General features: G+C 40.2%; 1 protein-coding gene across 1 annotated transcript in view; it reads right to left on the bottom strand.

The window, feature by feature from the left end:
- Positions 1-252: 252 nt before the first annotated feature.
- LOC124616033 (collagen alpha-5(IV) chain-like) overlaps positions 253-20,858 on the bottom strand; it is a 616,123-nt gene continuing 595,517 nt past the window's right edge. Inside the window, exons 33-34 of the mRNA XM_047144251.1 lie at positions 20,539-20,653; positions 253-1,255 (exon numbers count right to left, since the gene is read on the bottom strand). Coding sequence (XP_047000207.1) covers positions 929-1,255; positions 20,539-20,653 — 442 coding nt within the window. The 3' untranslated portion in view covers positions 253-928. The remainder of the gene's footprint in view (positions 1,256-20,538; positions 20,654-20,858) is intronic.

The following is a 20,858-nucleotide window of genomic DNA, read 5'->3' as shown; positions in this document are numbered from 1 at the left end:
ATCATTTGCAAGTTAATTTCTTGTGATAAAAATTCTTTGGCCCACAAGACTATAACTTCTCTTCAAGTACCACTGCTCTATTACAGATTAACAACATTTGCTGCAGATGAAATAAAGGACACATAAAATTTATAAATTGGTAACGTTCAGGAGAGGTGCTTAAAACTGAAAGTGTGTTAAAAGTAAAAGATATTACAGTATTAACTGAACTTCATAATTTGGCAATTAAAAGTATGATATTATTAACAATCATTTAAAAAATAAGAAAAAAAACAATACATTTATTTGATGCTGTACAAAATACAATGCACTGTTGTTTTGTGCACAAGTCTGATTTCCCTGTTAACAAACAAAATTCTTAGTGGCATTTTTACAGTGTCCATCACATATTGCATTGTTTGTTTTATGTTTTACTATTTACATTAGTACAGCTCCAAGTGGCAGTGAGATGGCAGTGACTTCATTAATCTCTTTTAAATTTTATAAATACTTTACAAAATGACATCTATTTAACATGATAGCACTTACAATATTACTATCACTTATAGCACCATGCATTCAGTACATAAATAGAACAGTTCCTAAAATGTCATTATATTAAATATAACTTATGCTAATAATAGGAAACTGAATTAATGGCACAAATTAATATTCCTCCTCTATGAAGACAATACTTCAGTTAGTTGTAGTTATTGCATCATTCTCCATAACATCCAGCTGCATCGATCACAACTGAAACTTACTTAAGCATTCTCTTATAAACTCATGTTTTCCCGATAGAAAAATGTTTTCCAGGTAGAAAAAGCACACCACACATAAATTTAGCATTACTTAGTTCTTCTCTGACACTGTCAGCAGTTACATGTAAATGATGGAAAAACTGAACATAGTTCTTATATGTGCATTACAACATGCATCTGCTGAGAATTTATCCAAAGCGACGTCTACCCGTCCTATATTCTCCAGCATCAGGGAGAGAAAATCCATCACTAGAACCTCTTCTTTTCTGCCTAATACAGACTGCACAGCGACTGACACGAGCTTCTTGGTTGCCTGCCTTCAGCGTCTGCTGCCTTGGTCTTCTGAACATCTCATATTCCTCAATGGTGGCCAGCCAATAAGAATATGCTGTAGTGAAATAATTGCACCGGCCCAAACCATGACACTCAATGAATGGCCTTGGTCGGAAACTCTCCAGGCAGGAGCCAGGTGAAACAAGTGACTGACCACTTCCTTCTGCTCCAGCATCGGTGTGCTGCAGTCACAAAACAAGCAAATTACATTTAAAAATACCTGCATTACACAAGACAAAGACACAATCAAAGAAAAATGGTTCCTGATTGCAACCACATTTTACAATTAGGGGAAATAAACACTCATATTTAGAGCTGAAGGAAGAATCTATCTATGATTGGATCAGTAATGAAGTGATTGGCAGATGCTTGTTCACAAGACAGTAAAAACCAAATAGAATGAGCTTGGTCATGTCTTATATTCTGGTCACCATCTTCATACTACTCTGCTAGCTCAGGTGTCAGTTGCTACAGTCAGTTGCAAATGAAACTAGTGAGCAGTGATGTAACAAGTGTGACCAGTTTTCATTATTTGCATTCCTTCTCTGTGTATCATATTGAATTTGAATGACAGAATGTCCTAGACTTGTTTTGAAAATGTGCATAAAAATTACAAGAATGTTACTTCTCTGCTAAGCATGCCCAATATTGCATGTTAATGGGCAGCATGTGATTTTATTCAGTACAGAAATGCTCAGCTGTTGCTGCAGCAGCCACATTGTGTGTGCAGTTAAATATAAAACAACAAGACTGCCCCCTCCCCTCTCCTATGCTCAAATATCAATCATTTTGTTATTTTGATCAAGGTCTACTCATAGTTTCCCCTTAACTTCGATGACATACATTTGGCTCACCAGTCAATCCTTATAGATTTTGCTCTTTCTTTTCTCCTTCTGTTATCTGTTGGCTGGAATCATTACGATCATAAAGCTGACTTCAGCTTAAAGACTGGTTTGAATACCACATTGAATAGGCATTGTCCTATTATAGATTGTAGGCCACTGACTTCCTACTACATTTCTGGCTTAGTCAGTTGTAAGGTGACCTATACCCCAAACCACTGTGCAACTTTCACATTAACAAGTCATTGCCAGAGGTTAATTAAGTAATAAGTGACAGAAAAATAACAGGATCTGCTGAGAATTGACACAAGGCCTTTGGATATGTGGTCCAACATTACACATTTAGTCTTATGTAAACTGATTGTGAAACATTAGCTAACACCATAATGTGTCTTGCATTAATCTACATTTGAAAATAATATTCTGTCTGTGTGGAAACGTACAGCTACTATATCTCCATGTCAGTCACAATTAAATAATGTGCATCAAATACAGAAGTCTGGTGACTAAATGAAATGGATGAGTAGACAGTCATACTCTGACATCAGACTGAATGTTAACTATCCACAAAGAAATGTTAATATCATTAATTTACCAAAGGCTCTAAAGTGCAGGTTTATTGACATCCATTGAGCATGTATTTCCATGTACACTGTGTAGTAATGTTTTCTGTTTTGGATGAAGCAACTTACTTAACTGTATCTAACAAATCGTGGAGACATAGTAGCTGTGTTTTTCCACACAAACAGAATATTATTTTCAAATGTAGATTAATGCAAGACACATGATGATATCTGTTAATGTTTGAATATTATGTTACATAAGGCGAAGTATGTAGTGTTGGACTATACATCCAAAGGCCTGGCGTCAATTCTCAGCAGATCCTGGAATTTTTCTGTCTCTTAGCAAGCACAGAAATAAAAAGAATTGCAACACCACAAGAAAATTGTTTTCTGCTTTCTACTAATTGACTAAATTTACTGTTTTCATCACAGGACGCAGATATGGAGAAAAAATTTATCTGTTGTGCAGATAAGTATGAACCCACACACAGGTTCTCTAATCTGTCATATTATTGGTAAACAATAATATGTTTTCAGATTCTCCGGCTGTTTCACAGTTTTCTTTTTGTGTGCAATATTCACAAAGTACCATTTATTAGGGCTTCTTCCCATTCCATTCACCTATGGAGCAGGGAAAATTTACTGTTTAATTGCCTCTGTGTGCAGTATAATTAATTTAGTCTTTACCTTGTGATGCCTATGGGAGTGATATGTAGGGGGTTCTACAATACTCTTACATTCATCATTTAACACCAGTTCCTGAAACTCACAGGATAGCTGACTTCCAGTTTCTTCAGCACCTCTGTGACATTCGCCTATGGGTCAAACAAACCTGTGACCATTTGTGCTGCCCGTCTCTGTGTTTATTCATTACCCCAACACCCCTATTTGGTAAAGATCCCACAAACTTAAGCAGTATTGTAGGATGGGTCATACAAGTTAGCAATCTCTTTTGAAGACTCATTGTATTTTCCTAGTATTGTATCAATGGACCAAATTGTGCCACCAGCTTTACGTACAACTGAGCCTCTGTGGGAGTTCCATTTCATATTCATACAGATTGTTACATCCAGTATTTGTATGAGTTGATCAATTCCAATTGTGACTTGATGTCAAAGTCATATGATACAATGACTTTTCATGTTTTGAAGTGCACCCAGCTTAATGCTCTACTACCAGTCATGCTGGATAAATCACATAAATTGCATGGGACCAAATTACCTCCACACAATGTGTGTCAAGTGCTTAGACCATTTATTTTTCAAAAAGCTTTACTGCTTTACTGAAATGCATGGCATGGTAAGGAACACTATTTTCTGTGTGTGTAAGAAAGCTGAATATCCTTAAAGGATACAAACATATTTTTGTATGTTTCACTAATTATTGGACTGCTTTGAATACACCCAGTTCTCGATCATAATTATGTTAATACATACACCCAGGTCGCACATCACAAACATGAGTGTGCTGCAACAAAACATATGCAGTGATTGTAAACAAGAGGAAATTTGGGGCATTGTAGTAATAGTGTGCAGCCATTACTACACAGTTTTGTAGCAGTTAAGAATCCAAATATGTATACAGAGGCAACAAAAAGCAAGTCATTTAAAGAAGAAAATATAAATGGCAAAAACAGTGAATGCAAATAATTACATGCAGGACAAACAAGGGCATCTGCTGAAATTTGTCCAGGGTGAAAGCAAGACTGCAAAATTGAATTTTTTTTATATAAATGAGTTGGTCACTTTCAAGATATGTCATACCACCAGAATTATGCTGACAAAGTGCTGCAATAGGCTAAATGAGATATTTATCAAAAGCACAGAAAATCACCCCTAGATGTGTATGAGGCATCTGTAATGAAAAAAACTCCGCATTTCAGATTCCAGAAGGGACAAGTACCACCTCTTGCCACCCTTCCCTCTCATATGGATGCCTAAGAGGACAAACCAAAACCATTTTACCAATGGTGGCAAGAAACAGAGAAATAAGAGTAGGTACATGCAGTTCTTATTCATTCATTTCTCTTTAGAGCCAGATATAAGGGCCATCTCCCTTATTTTTGGATTTGTTTAGGTACATGCTAACATAGAAGCAAATATTTTATTGTTTCATGTCACTGTATATCAACGGCAATGAGCAGTGCATCGCTGAACTGAGCTGAGTTGCTTGTATCTGACCAGCAGTCACGGCAAGCCAGAAGCTGTCACAACTTTGTGGAATGCGCACATTGTCCACGTAATTCCTGCAAGCTCTTATGCAATGTTAACTGTCAGGTGAATTTTCTTTTGTCAACCAATTAACAGTGTTTTTAGTTTCTTTGACACATTCATGGTGAAAATTTTTCCTTCATGTAGTTTGATGTGAAATAAATAGCTAGCTTGACTTCAGTCCCAGAGCTCTTACTGTTAATACAATACAACACTTGGGTTACTTGAGACTGATTTTTTTCAAACCACTGTGGATGACTGGAGGCTGTTCTAAGCTGCAATGTCTGCTGAAACTTTTTCAAGATTATTTTTTTGAGAGAAGAGAGAAGGTGGCTGTCTTAGATTTACCATATAAGAAGAAATCTTTCACATTCTGAGAGGTTTATCGAAGGTTTTTTTGGAGTTGCTATAAAATATCTCTGCAATATTGCACTTCTGTTGATGGAGAGGTTGAAAACAAAAATTAATATGGAGTTTTGTGCATTGCTGCCCTCCCTGCATTTCTCTTTGCAAATTTCCACCTTCTCGTGCTGAAGAATACAAATCTGCTTGAGGCTTAGTCAACATCCAAGCCAAGAAACAAAGTCCAAAATATAAGTTTCAAATTACACCAGTTCAGTACACTACTACATAAGTGAGTTCAGTTCCATGATAGGGCTTAGTATCAACTCATCACAAATTTTTCATATGGAACTGGAAGTTGGAAATCAGATTAAAATTGCAACCAGCACCAATGTGTCAACAAACAATTTAGGAGGAATCATAATTTTTAATCAGAGAGGGATTCATGCACGTATATCATTTCAAGTGATTGAACAAAGAATTAAAAAAAGTTAATGTCCAGCCTAATAGAGGAAGAAATTCCATTTGTGACACAGTGTAATTAAAATAAAATTCTACCCTAAGAAGTTCAAGAAAATACTGCATAAGCTAAAAGCGACCATTTGTGATTAGTGGAGCCAATGTCCAGTCAAACCATACACAAACCTGGTATTACAATTGCCCTCACTGTCATTGTCACAGGCAGCAACAATGCACATGCTGAATGGGACAACATGATATCAATGAACACTATGATAGCTGTGTCCACTGAATAAAATCCCATATGTTATATGACAGATCTTTTCCAGAATATTGCATCAACATGAAATAAATCACAAAGGCATGATGTAAGATACCCTGTAGAATCTCCCCAACTGAACAACACATCATATGTGAACATGGCAATCACTCCACCTCCTAATCTCCTCTATAATGAATTGTTTGCACAACAAATGTTTCAAAAACTAAGGGTCAGTTGCAGAGACATTACTGACTAGAGACCAATTTTGACCGTAGTTCAGAAATTGAACTCTGTTCAGTAATCCATTCTATTGTGTAATATTAAACTTTGGACTGACTGTACAATGTTCAATGTTGATCTAAATTAGCATGAAACATGCTTGGTAATGCTGCCACAATCAACCATCAAATGATTATCATGCTTCAATGGCAGATATTAATCATACATTGTTGATACATAGTATTTATTATCGAAAGTGTAGTGTTGCTAAGATGGAGGAAAATAAGCAGAAAAAGGTGTGATCCTCTAACTTCTCCTTCGCTAAAAATGATTTATTGCCGGAAACCATGTGGAAAGGAGTTGCTGCTGGTTTTAATTCGCAGAAAAAAGGGACAGATCTGACTGGGAAAATTTGAAAATGTGTTATTATATTAAGAAAAGGACCTAGAAGGTATTCATACTTGACAAGATATAATTTTATGCTTGGATAAATTTTTTGAAATGAATTAGCTGCATTTAAATAACACTGAAAGTAGCACTTTATTCACAACTTCAGTAAATCAGGAAATTACTGTAACTTCAAATGAGAGTGTTCTTCTCATTGATTGCAATGAAAAAGAAGATGAAGGAGAGAATGTTTACATTGAGCGGGTAAGAAAAATAGTGTATGTTAACTGTGGAAGCAACACATTATATATATATTTTTAAAAAAAGACCACAGAAAATGTTCTTCTCAGGGAGAAATTTACAAAAAGGAGATTGCTTTTGGTGCAAACATAAGAAAAAAGTACAGTGCATGCTTCTGAAATGTGGAATAAGAATGGTAAAACTGAAAAGTAAAATCAAATGCTGCAGCCATAATAACTGCCACATGATCTAGTTTTCCTTTGACTTTAAATTTAAAAAAAAATGTCATTTTTCATATTTTAAACACAGGCAAAAGAAGGGGCAATTAGAAAAAAATCCACGAACTGACTGGGAATCGAATCTCAGTTACTGTATTCCAGGACACAACCTTTGAGCCACCAACTTATAATCGCTAATTGATTTGCATATGCTTCTTACTACACTGAAGAGCCAAAGAAACTGGTACACCTGCCTAATGTTGTGTAGGCTCCCCATGAGCACGCAGAAGTGCTGCAACACAACATGGCATGGACTCGACTAATGTCTGAAGTAGTGCTGGAGAGAACTAACACCATGAATCCTGCAGGGCTGTCCACAAACCCATATGAGTAAGAGGGGGTGGAGATCTCTTCTGAACAGCATGTTGCAAGGCATCCCAGATATTCTCAATAATGTTCATGTCTGCAGAGTTTGATGGCCAGCTGAAGTGTTTAACTCAGAGCAGTGTTTCTGGAGCCACTCTGTAGCAATTCTGGACATGTGGGATGTTGCATCATCCTGCTGGAATTGCCCAAGTCCATCAGAATGCACAGTGGACATAAATGGACGCAGTTGATCAGGCAGGATGCTTACATATGTGTCACCTGTCAGAGTCGTATCCAGACATGTCAGAAGTCCTAAATCACTCCAGCTGCACACAACCCACACCATTACAGAGCCTCCATCAGCTTGAACAGTTCCCTGCTGATATGTCCATGGATTCATGAGGTTGTCTCCATACCCATACCTGTCCATCCATTCGATACAATTTGAAACAAGACTCGTCCAACCAGGCAACATGTTTTCTGTCATCAACAGTTCAGTGTCAGTGTTGACGGGCCCAGACGAGGCATAAAGCTTTGTCTCGTGCAGTCATAAAGGGTACATGAGTGAGTCTTCAGCTCGAAAAGCCCATATCGATGATGTTTCATTGAATGATTCACATGCTGACACTTGTTGATGGTCCGGCATTGAAATCTGCAGAAATCTGCTCAAGGATTGCACTTCAGTCACATTGAACAATTCTCTTCAGTCATCATTGGCCCCATTCTTGAAGGATCATTTTCTGACTGCAGCAATGTCAGAGATTTGATGTTTTACTGTATTCCTGTTATTCACGGTACACTCGTGAAATGGACGTATGGAAAAATTCCCACTTCAGCACTACCTTTCATCACTACCTTGAAGAAGCTGTCCCCCACTGCTTGTGGGCCAACTGTAACACAACATTCAAACTCACTTAAATCTTGATAACCTGCCAGTAACTGATCTAACAACTGCACCAGACTCCCAGCAGGCAGAGCTCCTAGTTATTACTTGAGCTCTGCTGGGCTAAAATTCACTCCCGGTAGGTTGTGTAAGCCACGCTGCGGTTAGATAAGGAAGTGCTAGCAGCATTGACACAGACTAGTGATGCCACGTTATTATAGGAGCAGAAGGCATTCACGCCTTACAGTATATAAAGCTATTGATAATAATGCTATTAGTATGAAGAATGGAGTAGGTGCCCAAGTTATTTTGCGTGGCCCTTCAGTCTTTTGTGGATGAATATTGAATTTCACACTTACGATAGCAGATGCTAATGGACATGGTAATGGTTGGGTTACTGCGGCTGTAGTACGTGGTCCTAAAGTAGACACTGTGGCAGGGCTGGAGACTTTTAATAGTCGAGAAAGTATTGCATATCTGACATTTCAGATATGTGAAGTCTACAACAGAGACAGAGGTATATATTATATGTCTACAATGCCGTTGGTTCTCAGGATGAGGAATCATCATAAAATAAATGATTCAGGTTCTGTGTCCATAAGGCTTAAAGGAGCTCTTAATTGTAGCAAGATTAATGTTGTTGGTGATGTGACACATTATTATAGAAATTAAAATAAAGTATCTATCGTTTCCTTATCTCCCATGAGATTTTATAAAAAAAATAATAAAACAAAACAAAAACAGTCTACACATTGATATTTCCAAAAGCTGAGGAGCAATTCTTCTTGGAGTTGTAGCTCTCAGGGGCACCCTGGGATGCTCTCTGTGTGAGGCACCTCTGGGCATCTCTGTGAGTCTTGCTGCCACTACAACATACTTTGATATATATGTGCCATAAAATAGCATAATATGCTTATCTACAATACTTAAGAAAGAGTATTAAAGAAGGAGCCCAGCGGGCATAGCTCCTAGTTATTACTTGAGCTCTGCCAGGCTGAAATTCACTTCCGGTTGGTTGCATAAGCCGCGCTACAGTTAGATAAGGAAGTGCAGTATAAGTGACATTTCTCTTAAGATGGCATCAGTCATCAAGCAGCCACACTTGCAGCAGCATTGACACAGACTAGTGATGATGCATTATTATAGGACTGTCTACGTATCTCTGCATTTGAATATGGATGCCTATACCAGTCTCTTTGGTGCTTCAGTGTAGTTTTGTTCACAAACATGCATGCAGTTATCATAGCAGTTTATGCACCTCTTTTGTAGTTAAAATTTGAATACAATTTGCGTAGTTATTGCCTTATCTGTACTCATTACTTACATAGCCAATATTTCCTTAACCTAACCTTAAAGTTTATACATTTTGAGCTTCAGCAGTGCAATAGTGGATGTACTTAACAGTTTTTGTATTAATAACACCACATTTGTTATTTACTTCTTTTTAACTATATTTGCATAAAACAGAGGCGTTGTTTTGTAATGTCACTCAGATGTGAACTGACATTAGCAGTTGAATTTGCCTTGATCCATGAAATTTCTCCAGTCAAAGATAACCATGGTTCACACTGTTTAATCTGAGACTAAAAACAAACAAACACATACACAGACACAGATGAGAGTAAGTTTGTCTAAGGAATTCATTTTTTCCCACAGACATGAATCTTCAGCAGATTCGGCACTGGCATTCTCCACCACTAGCACAAACTTTTGAACAGGTACAACTATAATGAAAGTATCACTAATGGTAACTGGAATTTAGTCATTTATATATTAAATTAAACTGGTCCTCACAATCAACATAATTGAAGTGTTAAGAAGTTGCTTGACAGTATAAGAGCTGGTTCTAATGGCAGTGCAGTTAGATGAAAGCCTGCAATTGTCTTAACAAGAAATAGGATTTTACAGTGGGCAGTTCCCTCTGGAGGTAGATAAGGATAGCTTGGTGCAGATTATCGAAAGACTGCAAATCACAATTGTGCTGCTTCCAAAACTAGGCTGAAAAGAGATCTGCATTCACACCTTCCTGGATACAACACAATCTAAAACAACAAGATGGGCAGGTACTGGGCACTGCCTTGCTAATAAAAGAGTAATACATAAGAGGCCAGAGATCTGCACATAAAGACAATCCAAAAGTACGTTACAGGCATTTCCATTTGTACATGTAAGGGGATATGTTCAGATTACTGGATGTCAATTAATATGAAGCTACTGAGAGACCTAATGGTTACTTTCAATTATGTTGTTGTTGTTGTGGTCTTCAGTCCTGAGACTGGTTTGATGCAGCTCTCCATGCTACGCTATCCTGTGCAAGCTTCTTCATCTCCCAATACGTACTGCAGCCTACATCCTTCTGAATCTGTTTAGCGTATTCATCTCTTGGTCTCCCTCTACAATTTTTACCCTCCACGCTGCCCTCCAATACTAAATTGGTGATCCCTTGATGCCTCAGAACATGTCCTACCTACCAATCCCTTCTTCTTGTCAAGTTGTGCCACAAACTCCTCTTCTCCCAAATCCTATTCAATACTTCCTCATTAGTTACGTGATCTACCCATCTAATCTTCAGCATTCTTCTGTAGCACCACATTTCGAAGGCTTCTATTCTCTTCTTGTCCAAACTATTTATCGTCCATGTTTCACTTCCATACATGGCTACACTCCATACAAATACTTTCAGAAACGACTTCCTGACATGTAAATCTATACTCGATGTTAACAAATTTCTCTTCTTCAGAAATGCTTTCCTTGGCACTGCCAGTCTACATTTTATATCCTCTCTACTTCGACCATCATCAGTTATTTTGCTCCCCAAATAGCAAAACTCCTTTGCTTCTTTAAGTGTCTCATTTCCTAATCTAATTCCCTCAGCATCACCCGACTTAATTCGACTACATTCCATTACCCTCGTTTTGCTTTTGTTGATGTTCATCTTATATCCTCTCTTCAAGACACTGTCCATTCCGTTCAACTGCTCTTCCAAGTCCTTTGCTGTCTGTGACAGAATTACAATGTCATCGGCGAACCTTAAAGTTTTTATTTCTTCTCCATGGATTTTAATACCTATTCCGAATTTTTCTTTTGTTTCCTTTACTGCTTGCTCAATATACAGATTGAATAACATTGGGGAGAGGCTACAACCCTGTCTCACTCCCTTCCCAGCCACTGCTTCCCTTTCATACCCCTCGACTCTTATAACTGCCATCTGGTTTCTGTACAAATTGTAAATAGCCTTTCGCTCCCTGTATTTTACCCCTGCCACCTTCAGAATTTGAAAGAGATTATCCCAGTCAACATTGTCAAAAGCTTTCTCTAAGTCTACAAATGCTAGAAACGTAGGTTTGCCTTTTCTTAATCTAGCTTCTAAGATAAGTCGTAGGGTCAGTATTGCCTCACGTGTTCCCTATTTCTACGGAATCCAAACTGATCTTCCCCAAGGTAGGCTTCTACCAGTTTTTCCATTCGTCAGTACAGAATTCGCGTTAGTATTTTGCAGCCGTGACTTATTAAACTGACAGTTCGATAATTTTCACATCTGTCAACGCCTGCTTTCTTCGGGATTGGAATTATTATATTCTTCTTGCAGTCTGAGGGTATTTTGCCTGTCTCATACATTTTGCTCACTAGATGGTAGAGTTTTGTCAGGACTGGCTCTCCCAAGGCTGTTAGTAGTTCTAATGGAATCTTGTCTACTCCCGGGGCTTTGTTTCGACTTAGGTCTTTCAGTGCTCTATCAAATTCTTCATGCAGTATCATATCTCCCATTTCATCTTCATCTACATCCTCTTCCATTTCCATAATACTGTCCTCAAGAACATCACCCTTGTATAGTACCTCTATATACTCCTTCCACCTTTCTGCTTTCCCTTCTTTGCTTAGAACTGGGTTTCCATCTGAGCCATTGATATTCATACAAGAGGTTCTCTTCTCTCCAAAGGTCTCTTTAATTTTCCTGTAGGCAGTATCTATCTTACCCCTAGTGAGGTAAGCCTCTACATCCTTACATTTGCCCTCTAGCCATGCCTGCTTAGCCGTTTTGCACTTCCTGTCGATCTCATTTTTGAGACGTTTGTATTCCTTTTTGCCTGCTTCATTTACTGCATTTTTATATTTTCTCCTTTCATCAATTAAATTCAGTATTTCTTCTGTCACCCAAGGATTTCTACCAGCCCTCGTCTTTTTACCTACTTGATCCTCTGCTGCCTTCACCACTTCATCCCTCAGAGCTACCCATTCTTCTTCTACTGTATTTCTTTACCCCATTCTTGTCAATTGTTCCTTTATGCTCTTCCTGAAACTCTCTACAACCTCTGGTTCTTTCAGTTTATCCAGGTCCCATCTCCCTAAATTCCCACTTTTTTGCAGTTTCTTCAGTTTTAATCTACAGTTCATAACCAATAGATTGTGGTCAGAGTCCACATCTGCCCCTGGAAATGTCTTACAATTTAAAACCTGGTTCCTAAATCTCTGTCTTACCACTATATAATCTATCTGATATCTTCTAGTATCTCCAGGGTTCTTCCATGTATACAACCTTCTTTCATGATTCTTGAACCAAGTGTTAGCTATGATTAAGTTATGCTCTGCGCAAAATTCTACCAGGTGGCTTCCTCTTTCATTTCTTAGCCCCAATCCATATTCACCTACTATGTTTCCTTCTCTCCCTTTTCCTACTCTCGAATTCCAATCACCCATGACTATTAAATTTTCATCTCCCTTCACTACCTGAATAATTTCTTTTATCTCATCATACATTTCATCAATTTCTTCATCATCTGCAGAGCTAGTTGGCATATAAACTTGTACTACTGTAGTAGGCGTGGGCTTCATGTCTATCTTGGCCACAATAATGCATTCACTATGTTGTTTGTAGTAGCTTACCCGCACTCCTATTTTTTTATTCATTATTAAACCTACTCCTGCATTACCCCTATTTGATTTGTATTCATAACACTGTATTCACCTGACCAAAAGTCTTGTTCCTCTTGCCACCGAACTTCGCTAATTCCCACTATATCTAACTTTAACCTATCCATTTCCCTTTTTAAATTTTCTAATCTACCTGCCCGATTAAGGGATCTAACATTCCACGCTCCGATCCGTAGAACGCCAGTTTTCTTTCTCCTGATAACGACGTCCTCCTGAGTAGTCCCCGCCCGGAGATCCGAATGGGGGACTATTTTACCTCCGGAATATTTTACCCAAGAGGACGCCATCATCATTTATCCATACAGTAAAGCTGCATGCCCTATACAAAGTTGATTATTAGAGACTTCAATGAACACCATCACTCAGGTGCAGGTAGGAAAGACTGGGTGGGAAGTCTATCACAGACATAATAGAAGAAGCACATTTTGTGATATCAAATGACAGTAAACTGATAAGAGTAAGTTTCTCTAAGGAAATCAACAGTGTTGTGGATGAAATACTCTGTTAAACGCCCATGTAACATGAGCCAATGTGGGCAATACTGAAGGAACTATTGGGATCTGACCACACCCTCAACACTTGTCACTTAGGAGATGGAAGCAAAGTTTACGCATATTGTAGCAGAAAACAGGTAATTGTTTAGTAATTGGGAAACTATCATGGATTACAAAAAACTAATACACTTTATTAAAAAATGAAGCATAACCCCATGTGACACAGCAAAAAGTGTCAAAAAAAGCACTGAAAAAGTATAAACAACAATTCCACCAGCACCGGACTAGTAGCTGCTGATTTACCAAAAATACACTGTCTGACAAAACACCCTGAAATGAAACTTAATGAATTGAGAGCCTATGTGATGTTATTTTTTTGATTACAAAATGCACAAAGAACTCGACAGCATGCCCACTTATCATTATTATGTCACTGCGTCTCCGCCCTTCCCCCTAGCTAGATGCATGCACAGATTTGGTTGAGAAGGATGTCATAAAACCACTGCATCCTCTCCTGAGGCAATTTTGTCCATAACTGTTCAAACTGGTACTTGACATACTGGTACTGCGAAGAAGTTCACGTCCGGGCTGGTGCCATACAACTTCTCATGGGGACAGATCTGGATTTTGGTGACCAAAGGAGTACCTCAGTGTCAAACAGATGATTCATAGATATATATGTGGATGAGCATTGTCCTGTTGAAAACGGCACCACGATACTGTCGCATGAGAGGTAACATGTGAGGACACAGAATGTCTACAATATACCACTGTGCCATCAGAGTTCCCTCAGTCACAACTAGCTGTGACCATAAGTCATAACCGATGGCTCCCCACACACGATGCCAGGAGTAACACTGTCGTGCCTCTCCAAAACATTAGACAAATTGACCAGTGATGGACATCCTGGGAAATGCAGGACACAATGCAGTGCCATTCATTTGCAGTCCATGCTTCGCAGACGTGGCACCTTTCCACTGCAGCTGTTTAGTGTTGTGATGATAATGACCTCTTACATTTCATACAGTAACTCCCCAGTCTGGCTGCCTCTAGTCTCTGACCAATTACACAGGACAACACAGAATCTTGCAGGGAGTCCGTTATTTATTCTCAGATTACAAGCAAAGGTGTGAAGGGGATATGATGTGCTTGGTGCACAATACAGCAGTCCTCCAGTGCGGTGGTCAGACATGGTCAACTACAACCTTTGTGACAAATTTGCAGACCTCACTGGACCACTGTCTCATCTGAATGCGCCGAAAATCTGAATACTGCACGATTCAACCAGCTGGCTAAATGGAGACCCATAATGAGACCCCTTCAGACTCTGTCAGGTGCTGTCTCACACAAGTGTGCAGAATCTCTGGGTCATTCACAGCGGTCACTCAATGTCTGACACTGTTCACACACCTCATATACTCTACCAGGCCCGTCAACACAACTAAACATGAACAACACTAATGCATTTTGGTGGTTGTTTTACATGTCACAGAGAATTGCAACTCTAATCGTTTATGTACCTGGTGATGGTGTGTATGTGTATGAAGTTATGTTGACAACCGACCATGTCTTCTGTGTGCTTCACTTCTTTTCTTTTTCTTTTTTTTTCTGTTTCTTTCATGCAGTGTACCTCACTTTAATGCAATGGATACTTTGACGGAACACCAATTTTTTGTGAAATCTTGGTAGGAAGAAGCTCTCTTTTATGGAAGGGAAATTCTGGACACCACATCAGAAACTGAAACACACGCTGATGATAAAACTGATAGCAGACCCACATTAATTGGACCCTGGAAGTATGAGACAAGAATATATGAGGAGCAACTTTTCAAAATGCTTATGTCCACTGGTGGACAAAATTGAGCTTCATAAAAATTAAAGTATTCTCTGACCCACTCAACACACTTCTACAATCAGATCCCATAAAAACAAGTTTTAAAACCTTCAAAAAGAGCTTTGAAAAGTAGCAAATGCAACAAATAGCATTTTGAAACTTCCTGGCAGATTAAAACTGTGTGCCCGACCGAGACTCGAACTCGGGACCTTTGCCTTTCGCGGGCAAGTGCTCTACCATTTGAGCTACCGAAGCACGACTCACGCCCGGTACTCACAGCTTTACTTCTGCCAGTATCTCGTCTCCTACCTTCCAAACTTTACAGAAGCTCTCCTGCGAGAGAATATCAACAATATTCTGGTCTGAACTGCTGGAGAACGTGATCACGTGTGCATGAGGTGTACTTGCTTCTGTGAATATGTGTGTTTTCTTTTCTGAAGAAAGCTATGGCCAGAAGCTAACTGTGTAACAGTATTTTTGTTGAGCCTGTTTGCAACTCAATGGATCATCTTTACAGTGAATGGCAATCTATCCTTTTCGTAAAATATAGTAATAGTTATAATGCCAGCTTTTTAGCTCCTAAAGAACTATCAGAAGAACTAAATCCTATTAATATAATAGAGAGAAACATTCCACGTGGGAAAAATTTATCAAAAAACAAAGATGATGTGACTTACCAAACGAAAGCACTGGCAGGTCGAAAGACACACAAACAAACACAAACATACACACAAAATTCAAGCTTTCGCAACAAACTGTTGCCTCATCAGGAAAGAGGGAAGGAGAGGGAAAGACGAAAGGATGTGGGTTTTAAGGGAGAGGGTAAGGAGTCATTCCAATCCCGGGAGCGGAAAGACTTACCTTAGGGGGAAAAAAGGACGGGTATACACTCGCACACACACACATATCCATCCACACATATACAGACACAAGCAGACATATTTAAAGACAAAGAGTTTGGGCAGAGATGTCAGTCGAGGCGGAAGTGCAGAGGCAAAGATGTTGTTGAATGGCAGGTGAGGTATGAGTGGCGGCAACTTGAAATTAGCGGAGATTGAGGCCTGGTGGGTAGCGGGAAGAGAGGATATACCAGCTGTTCAGAGCATCCTCCTACAGGCCAACCGCAAATTAGAACAGCATGCCAACCTCCACCTCAAAAAACTATCCAATCTCCTGGTTTCCCACCTCCGGAAAGGCAACTCACTCACCCTTCACAACCTTTCCAGCAAACCTCAACCTCCTCTCATTGCACACAAACCCAGTCTCTCCCATCTACTCAATCTCCCACTTCCAGCTCCACTCCCTCCAAAACCTCAAATTTCCAATCAACACAATCTGGAACCACAACACCCTAATTCAGTAGTTAACCTTTCCTCTAAACCTCTCTCCCAATTCGAAACCTCTGTCCTATCCAAAGGCCTCACCTTCAGCCCCACTCCCAGATTCAACCAAACAGCCCTCATCAAAGATTTACTGTCCTACTCTCGTACTCTCTGCTGGAAATATCACTTTGCCACGAAGAAAAATATTCCTAATCCTACTCCCAATGACCCAACTCCCCAGGACACTATCCAAATTGAATCCTGCCTGGAACAGTTCCGTCCTCCGTCGCAGCGGGACCCACCTCCTCTTCCTCAAAATCACCCTCTCCAAACCTTCCAGGAATTTCTGACTTCCAGCCTTGCATCTCAATCCTTCTTAAAAAACCTTAATCCTATTCCCATCTACTCAATCTCCCACTTCCAGCTCCACTCCCTCCAAAACCTCAAATTTCCAATCAACACAATCTGGAACCACAACACCCTGCTCAAGCCCAGGCTATCCGTGATCTGAAGGCTGACCGTTCCATCGTCATTCTTCCGGCGGACAAGGGTTCGATGACCGTGGTACTTGATCGTCGGGAGTATGTGGCTGAGGGACTGCGTCAGCTTTCAGACAACACCACATACAAAGTTTGCCAAGGTAATCCCATTCCCGATGTCCAGGCGGAGCTTCAAGGAATCCTCAGAACCTTAGGCCCCCTGCAAAACCTTTCACCTGACTCCATCAACCTCCTGACCCCACCGACACCCCGCACCCCTACCTTCTACCTTCTTCCTAAAATTCACAAACCCAATCATCCCGGCCGCCCCATTGTAGCTGGTTACCAAGCCCCCACAGAACGTATCTCTGCCTATGTAGATCAACACCTTCAACCCATTACATGCAGTCTCCCATCCTTCATCAAAGACACCAACCACTTTCTCGAATGCCTGGAATCCTTACCCAATCTGTTACCCCCCGAAACCATCCTTGTAACCATCGATGCCACTTCCTTATACACAAATATTCCGCACACCCAGGGCCTCGCTGCGATGGAGCATTTCCTCTCACGCCGATCACCTGCCACCCTATCTAAAACCTCTTTCCTCATTACCTTAGCCAGCTTCATCCTGACCCACAACTTCTTCACTTTTGAAGGCCAGACATACCAACAATTAAAGGGAACAGCCATGGGTACCAGGATGGCCCCCTCGTACGCCAACCTATTCATGGGTCGCCTAGAGGAAGCCTTCTTGGTTACCCAGGCCTGCCAACCCAAAGTTTGGTACAGATTTATTGATGACATCTTCATGATCTGGACTCACAGTGAAGAAGAACTCCAGAATTTCCTCTCCAACCTCAACTCCTTTGGTTCCATCATATTCACCTGGTCCTACTCCAAATCCCACGCCACTTTCCTTGACGTTGACCTCCATCTGTCCAATGGCCAGCTTCACACGTCCGTCCACATCAAACCCACCAACGAGCAACAGTACCTGCATTATGACAGCTGCCACCCATTCCACATCAAACGGTCCCTTCCCTACAGCCTAGGTCTTCATGGCAAACGAATCTGCTCCAGTCCGGAATCCCTGAAGCATTACACCAACAACCTGACAACAGCTTTCGCATCCCATAACTACCCTCCCGACCTGGTACAGAAGCAAATAACCAGAGCCACTTCCTCATCCCCTCAAACCCAGAACCTCCCACAGAAGAACCACAAAAGTGCCCCACTTGTGACAGGATACTTTCCGGGACTGGACCAGACTCTGAATGTAGCTCTCCAGCAGGGATACAACTTCCTCAAATCCTGCCCTGAAATGAGATCCATCCTTCATGAAATCCTCCCCACTCCACCAAGAGTGTCTTTCCGCCGTCCACCTAACCTTCGTAACCTGTTAGTTCATCCCTATGATATCCCCAAACCACCTTCCCTACCCTCTGGCTCCTATCCTTGTAACCGCCTCCAGTGTAAAACCTGTCCCATGCACCCTCCCACCACCACCTACTCCAGTCCTGTAACCCGGAAGGTGTACACGATCAAAGGCAGAGCCACGTGTGAAAGCATCCACGTGATTTACCAACTGACCTGCCTACACTGTGATGCATTCTATGTGGGAATGACCAGCAACAAACTGTCCATTTCCATGAATGGACACAGGCAGACAGTGTTTGTTGGTAATGAGGATCACCCTGTGGCTAAACATGCCTTGGTGCACGGCCAGCACATCTTGGCACAGTGTTACACCGTCCTGGTTATCTGGATACTTCGCACCAACACCAACCTATCTGAACTCCGGAGATGGGAACTTGCTCTTCAATATATCCTCTCTTCCCGCTACCCACCAGGCCTCAATCTCCGCTAATTTCAAGTTGCCGCCACTCATACCTCACCTGTCATTCAACAACATCTTTGCCTCTGCACTTCTGCCTCGACTGACATCTCTGCCCAAACTCTTTGTCTTTAAATATGTCTGCTTGTGTCTGTATATGTGTGGATGGATATGTGTGTGTGTGCGAGTGTATACCCGTCCTTTTTTCCCCCTAAGGTAAGTCTTTCTGCTCCGGGATTGGAATGACTCCTTACCCTCTCCCTCAAAACCCACATCCTTTCATCTTTCCCTCTCCTTCCCTCTTTCCTGATGAGGCAACAGTTTGTTGTGAAAGCTTGAATTTTGTGTGTATGTTTGAGTTTGTTTGTGTGTCTTTCGACCTGCCAGCGCTTTCGTTTGGTAAGTCACATCATCTTTGTTTTTTGATGAACTAAATCCTATAGTATACAGCACTATGTTTTTAGTATATCAGATCAGAAATTCAGTTTGTGATGTGTTGGATGGAAAAGCATGTTGGATACTATAAAATTATATGGCAGACTGATCAGCTACATTAGTAGTACCTGATGGAAATGATATATATGCAAAGATTCTTACAAATAATGGATAAAAATGCTAAATCATACAATATCACAACCTACTACAACTGGGATACATGATACAAATAAAGGGGTGGGAGGGGGGTTGCGGGGTCTGGAGAAATAGTATAGACAGCGACAGACCTTCTACAGACAAAACTCAAGGACCTATGCCGCTATTGCATATGCATCTGGAGTCAGATGTGGTATGGCAGATGAAAAAACTGAAACAATTTGGCTTAACTAAGGCTTAACCAAAGCAAAAGTCAAAAAGCATATATTCATAAATTACATTATCATGTCAACAACCAGTGATTGTCAAGAGGTGGAGCATGTGGATCAAGTGGCCCCTGGCTACCTAACCACATATCTGCCTCACTGTTAAAGATCGTCAAAATAAATTGCTAACTGCTGACACACTTTAAGGTGCTGTTAGAAATGGAAGAATTAAAAAGGAGGAAAGTGCAATGTGCACTATAGTATTATAACAAAGTTGTTGAAACTTCCTGGCAGATTAAAATTGTGTGCTGGACCGAGACTCAAACTCGGGACCTTTGCCTTTCGAGGGGAAGTGCTCTACCAACTGAGCTACTCGTGCCCCCCCCCCCCCCCCCCCTCCGTTCACACATCTTTAATGCTGCCAGTATCTCGTCTCCTACCTTCCAAACTTCACAGAAGCTCTCCTGTCAACCAGGAGTGAAAAATTCATTCTAAAGTTGTTGAAGACCTCAATGTTATGTTTTGTGTGTCATATGCTGCTATATCTATCAGTAGAGTTGAATAACTATTTAATGGTTATCTACTATCATGTTTGTAAATTTATAGTAAGTTTTGTAGGATTATGCATTATAATGTATGTGCAAACAATATATGTGAACTGGCTGTTTGGGTACTTGCCAAATTTCCATTTAATTAATAAAAAATGCTATTATATCAGACTTAAATAATTATGCAAAAGTTAATGAAATAGCACTAAACTTAACAGCATCAGTATTTACCATGATAAAACTGTAGCCTGTCCACAGAATTTCCCAACCATTAGGGCACGATGGATAATTTATGGACTGACTGTGGACTGCTATGACACGTGTAGGCGCCTCACAAACTGTACACCTACAAAATTAATTGGACATAACTGTAAAACACTTCATTCTAATTGTACTGATAGGTTACTTTTATTTAAAACAGCACATGGGGCATCTATTTAGCAATGCAAATACAAAATAAGTTCAACCCAGATGTACATGATTCATCTGTGGCAAGCTGCATCAGTACTAGGAAAATAGCACATTATTACAATCTGCATAAAACAACTTAT

This window comes from Schistocerca americana, chromosome 5, assembly GCF_021461395.2.
Source record: "Schistocerca americana isolate TAMUIC-IGC-003095 chromosome 5, iqSchAmer2.1, whole genome shotgun sequence".
NCBI classification, from domain to species: domain Eukaryota; kingdom Metazoa; phylum Arthropoda; class Insecta; order Orthoptera; family Acrididae; genus Schistocerca; species Schistocerca americana.
Note: the sequence above shows the minus strand (reverse complement) of the source record. Positions and strands in the feature narration are given on the sequence as shown.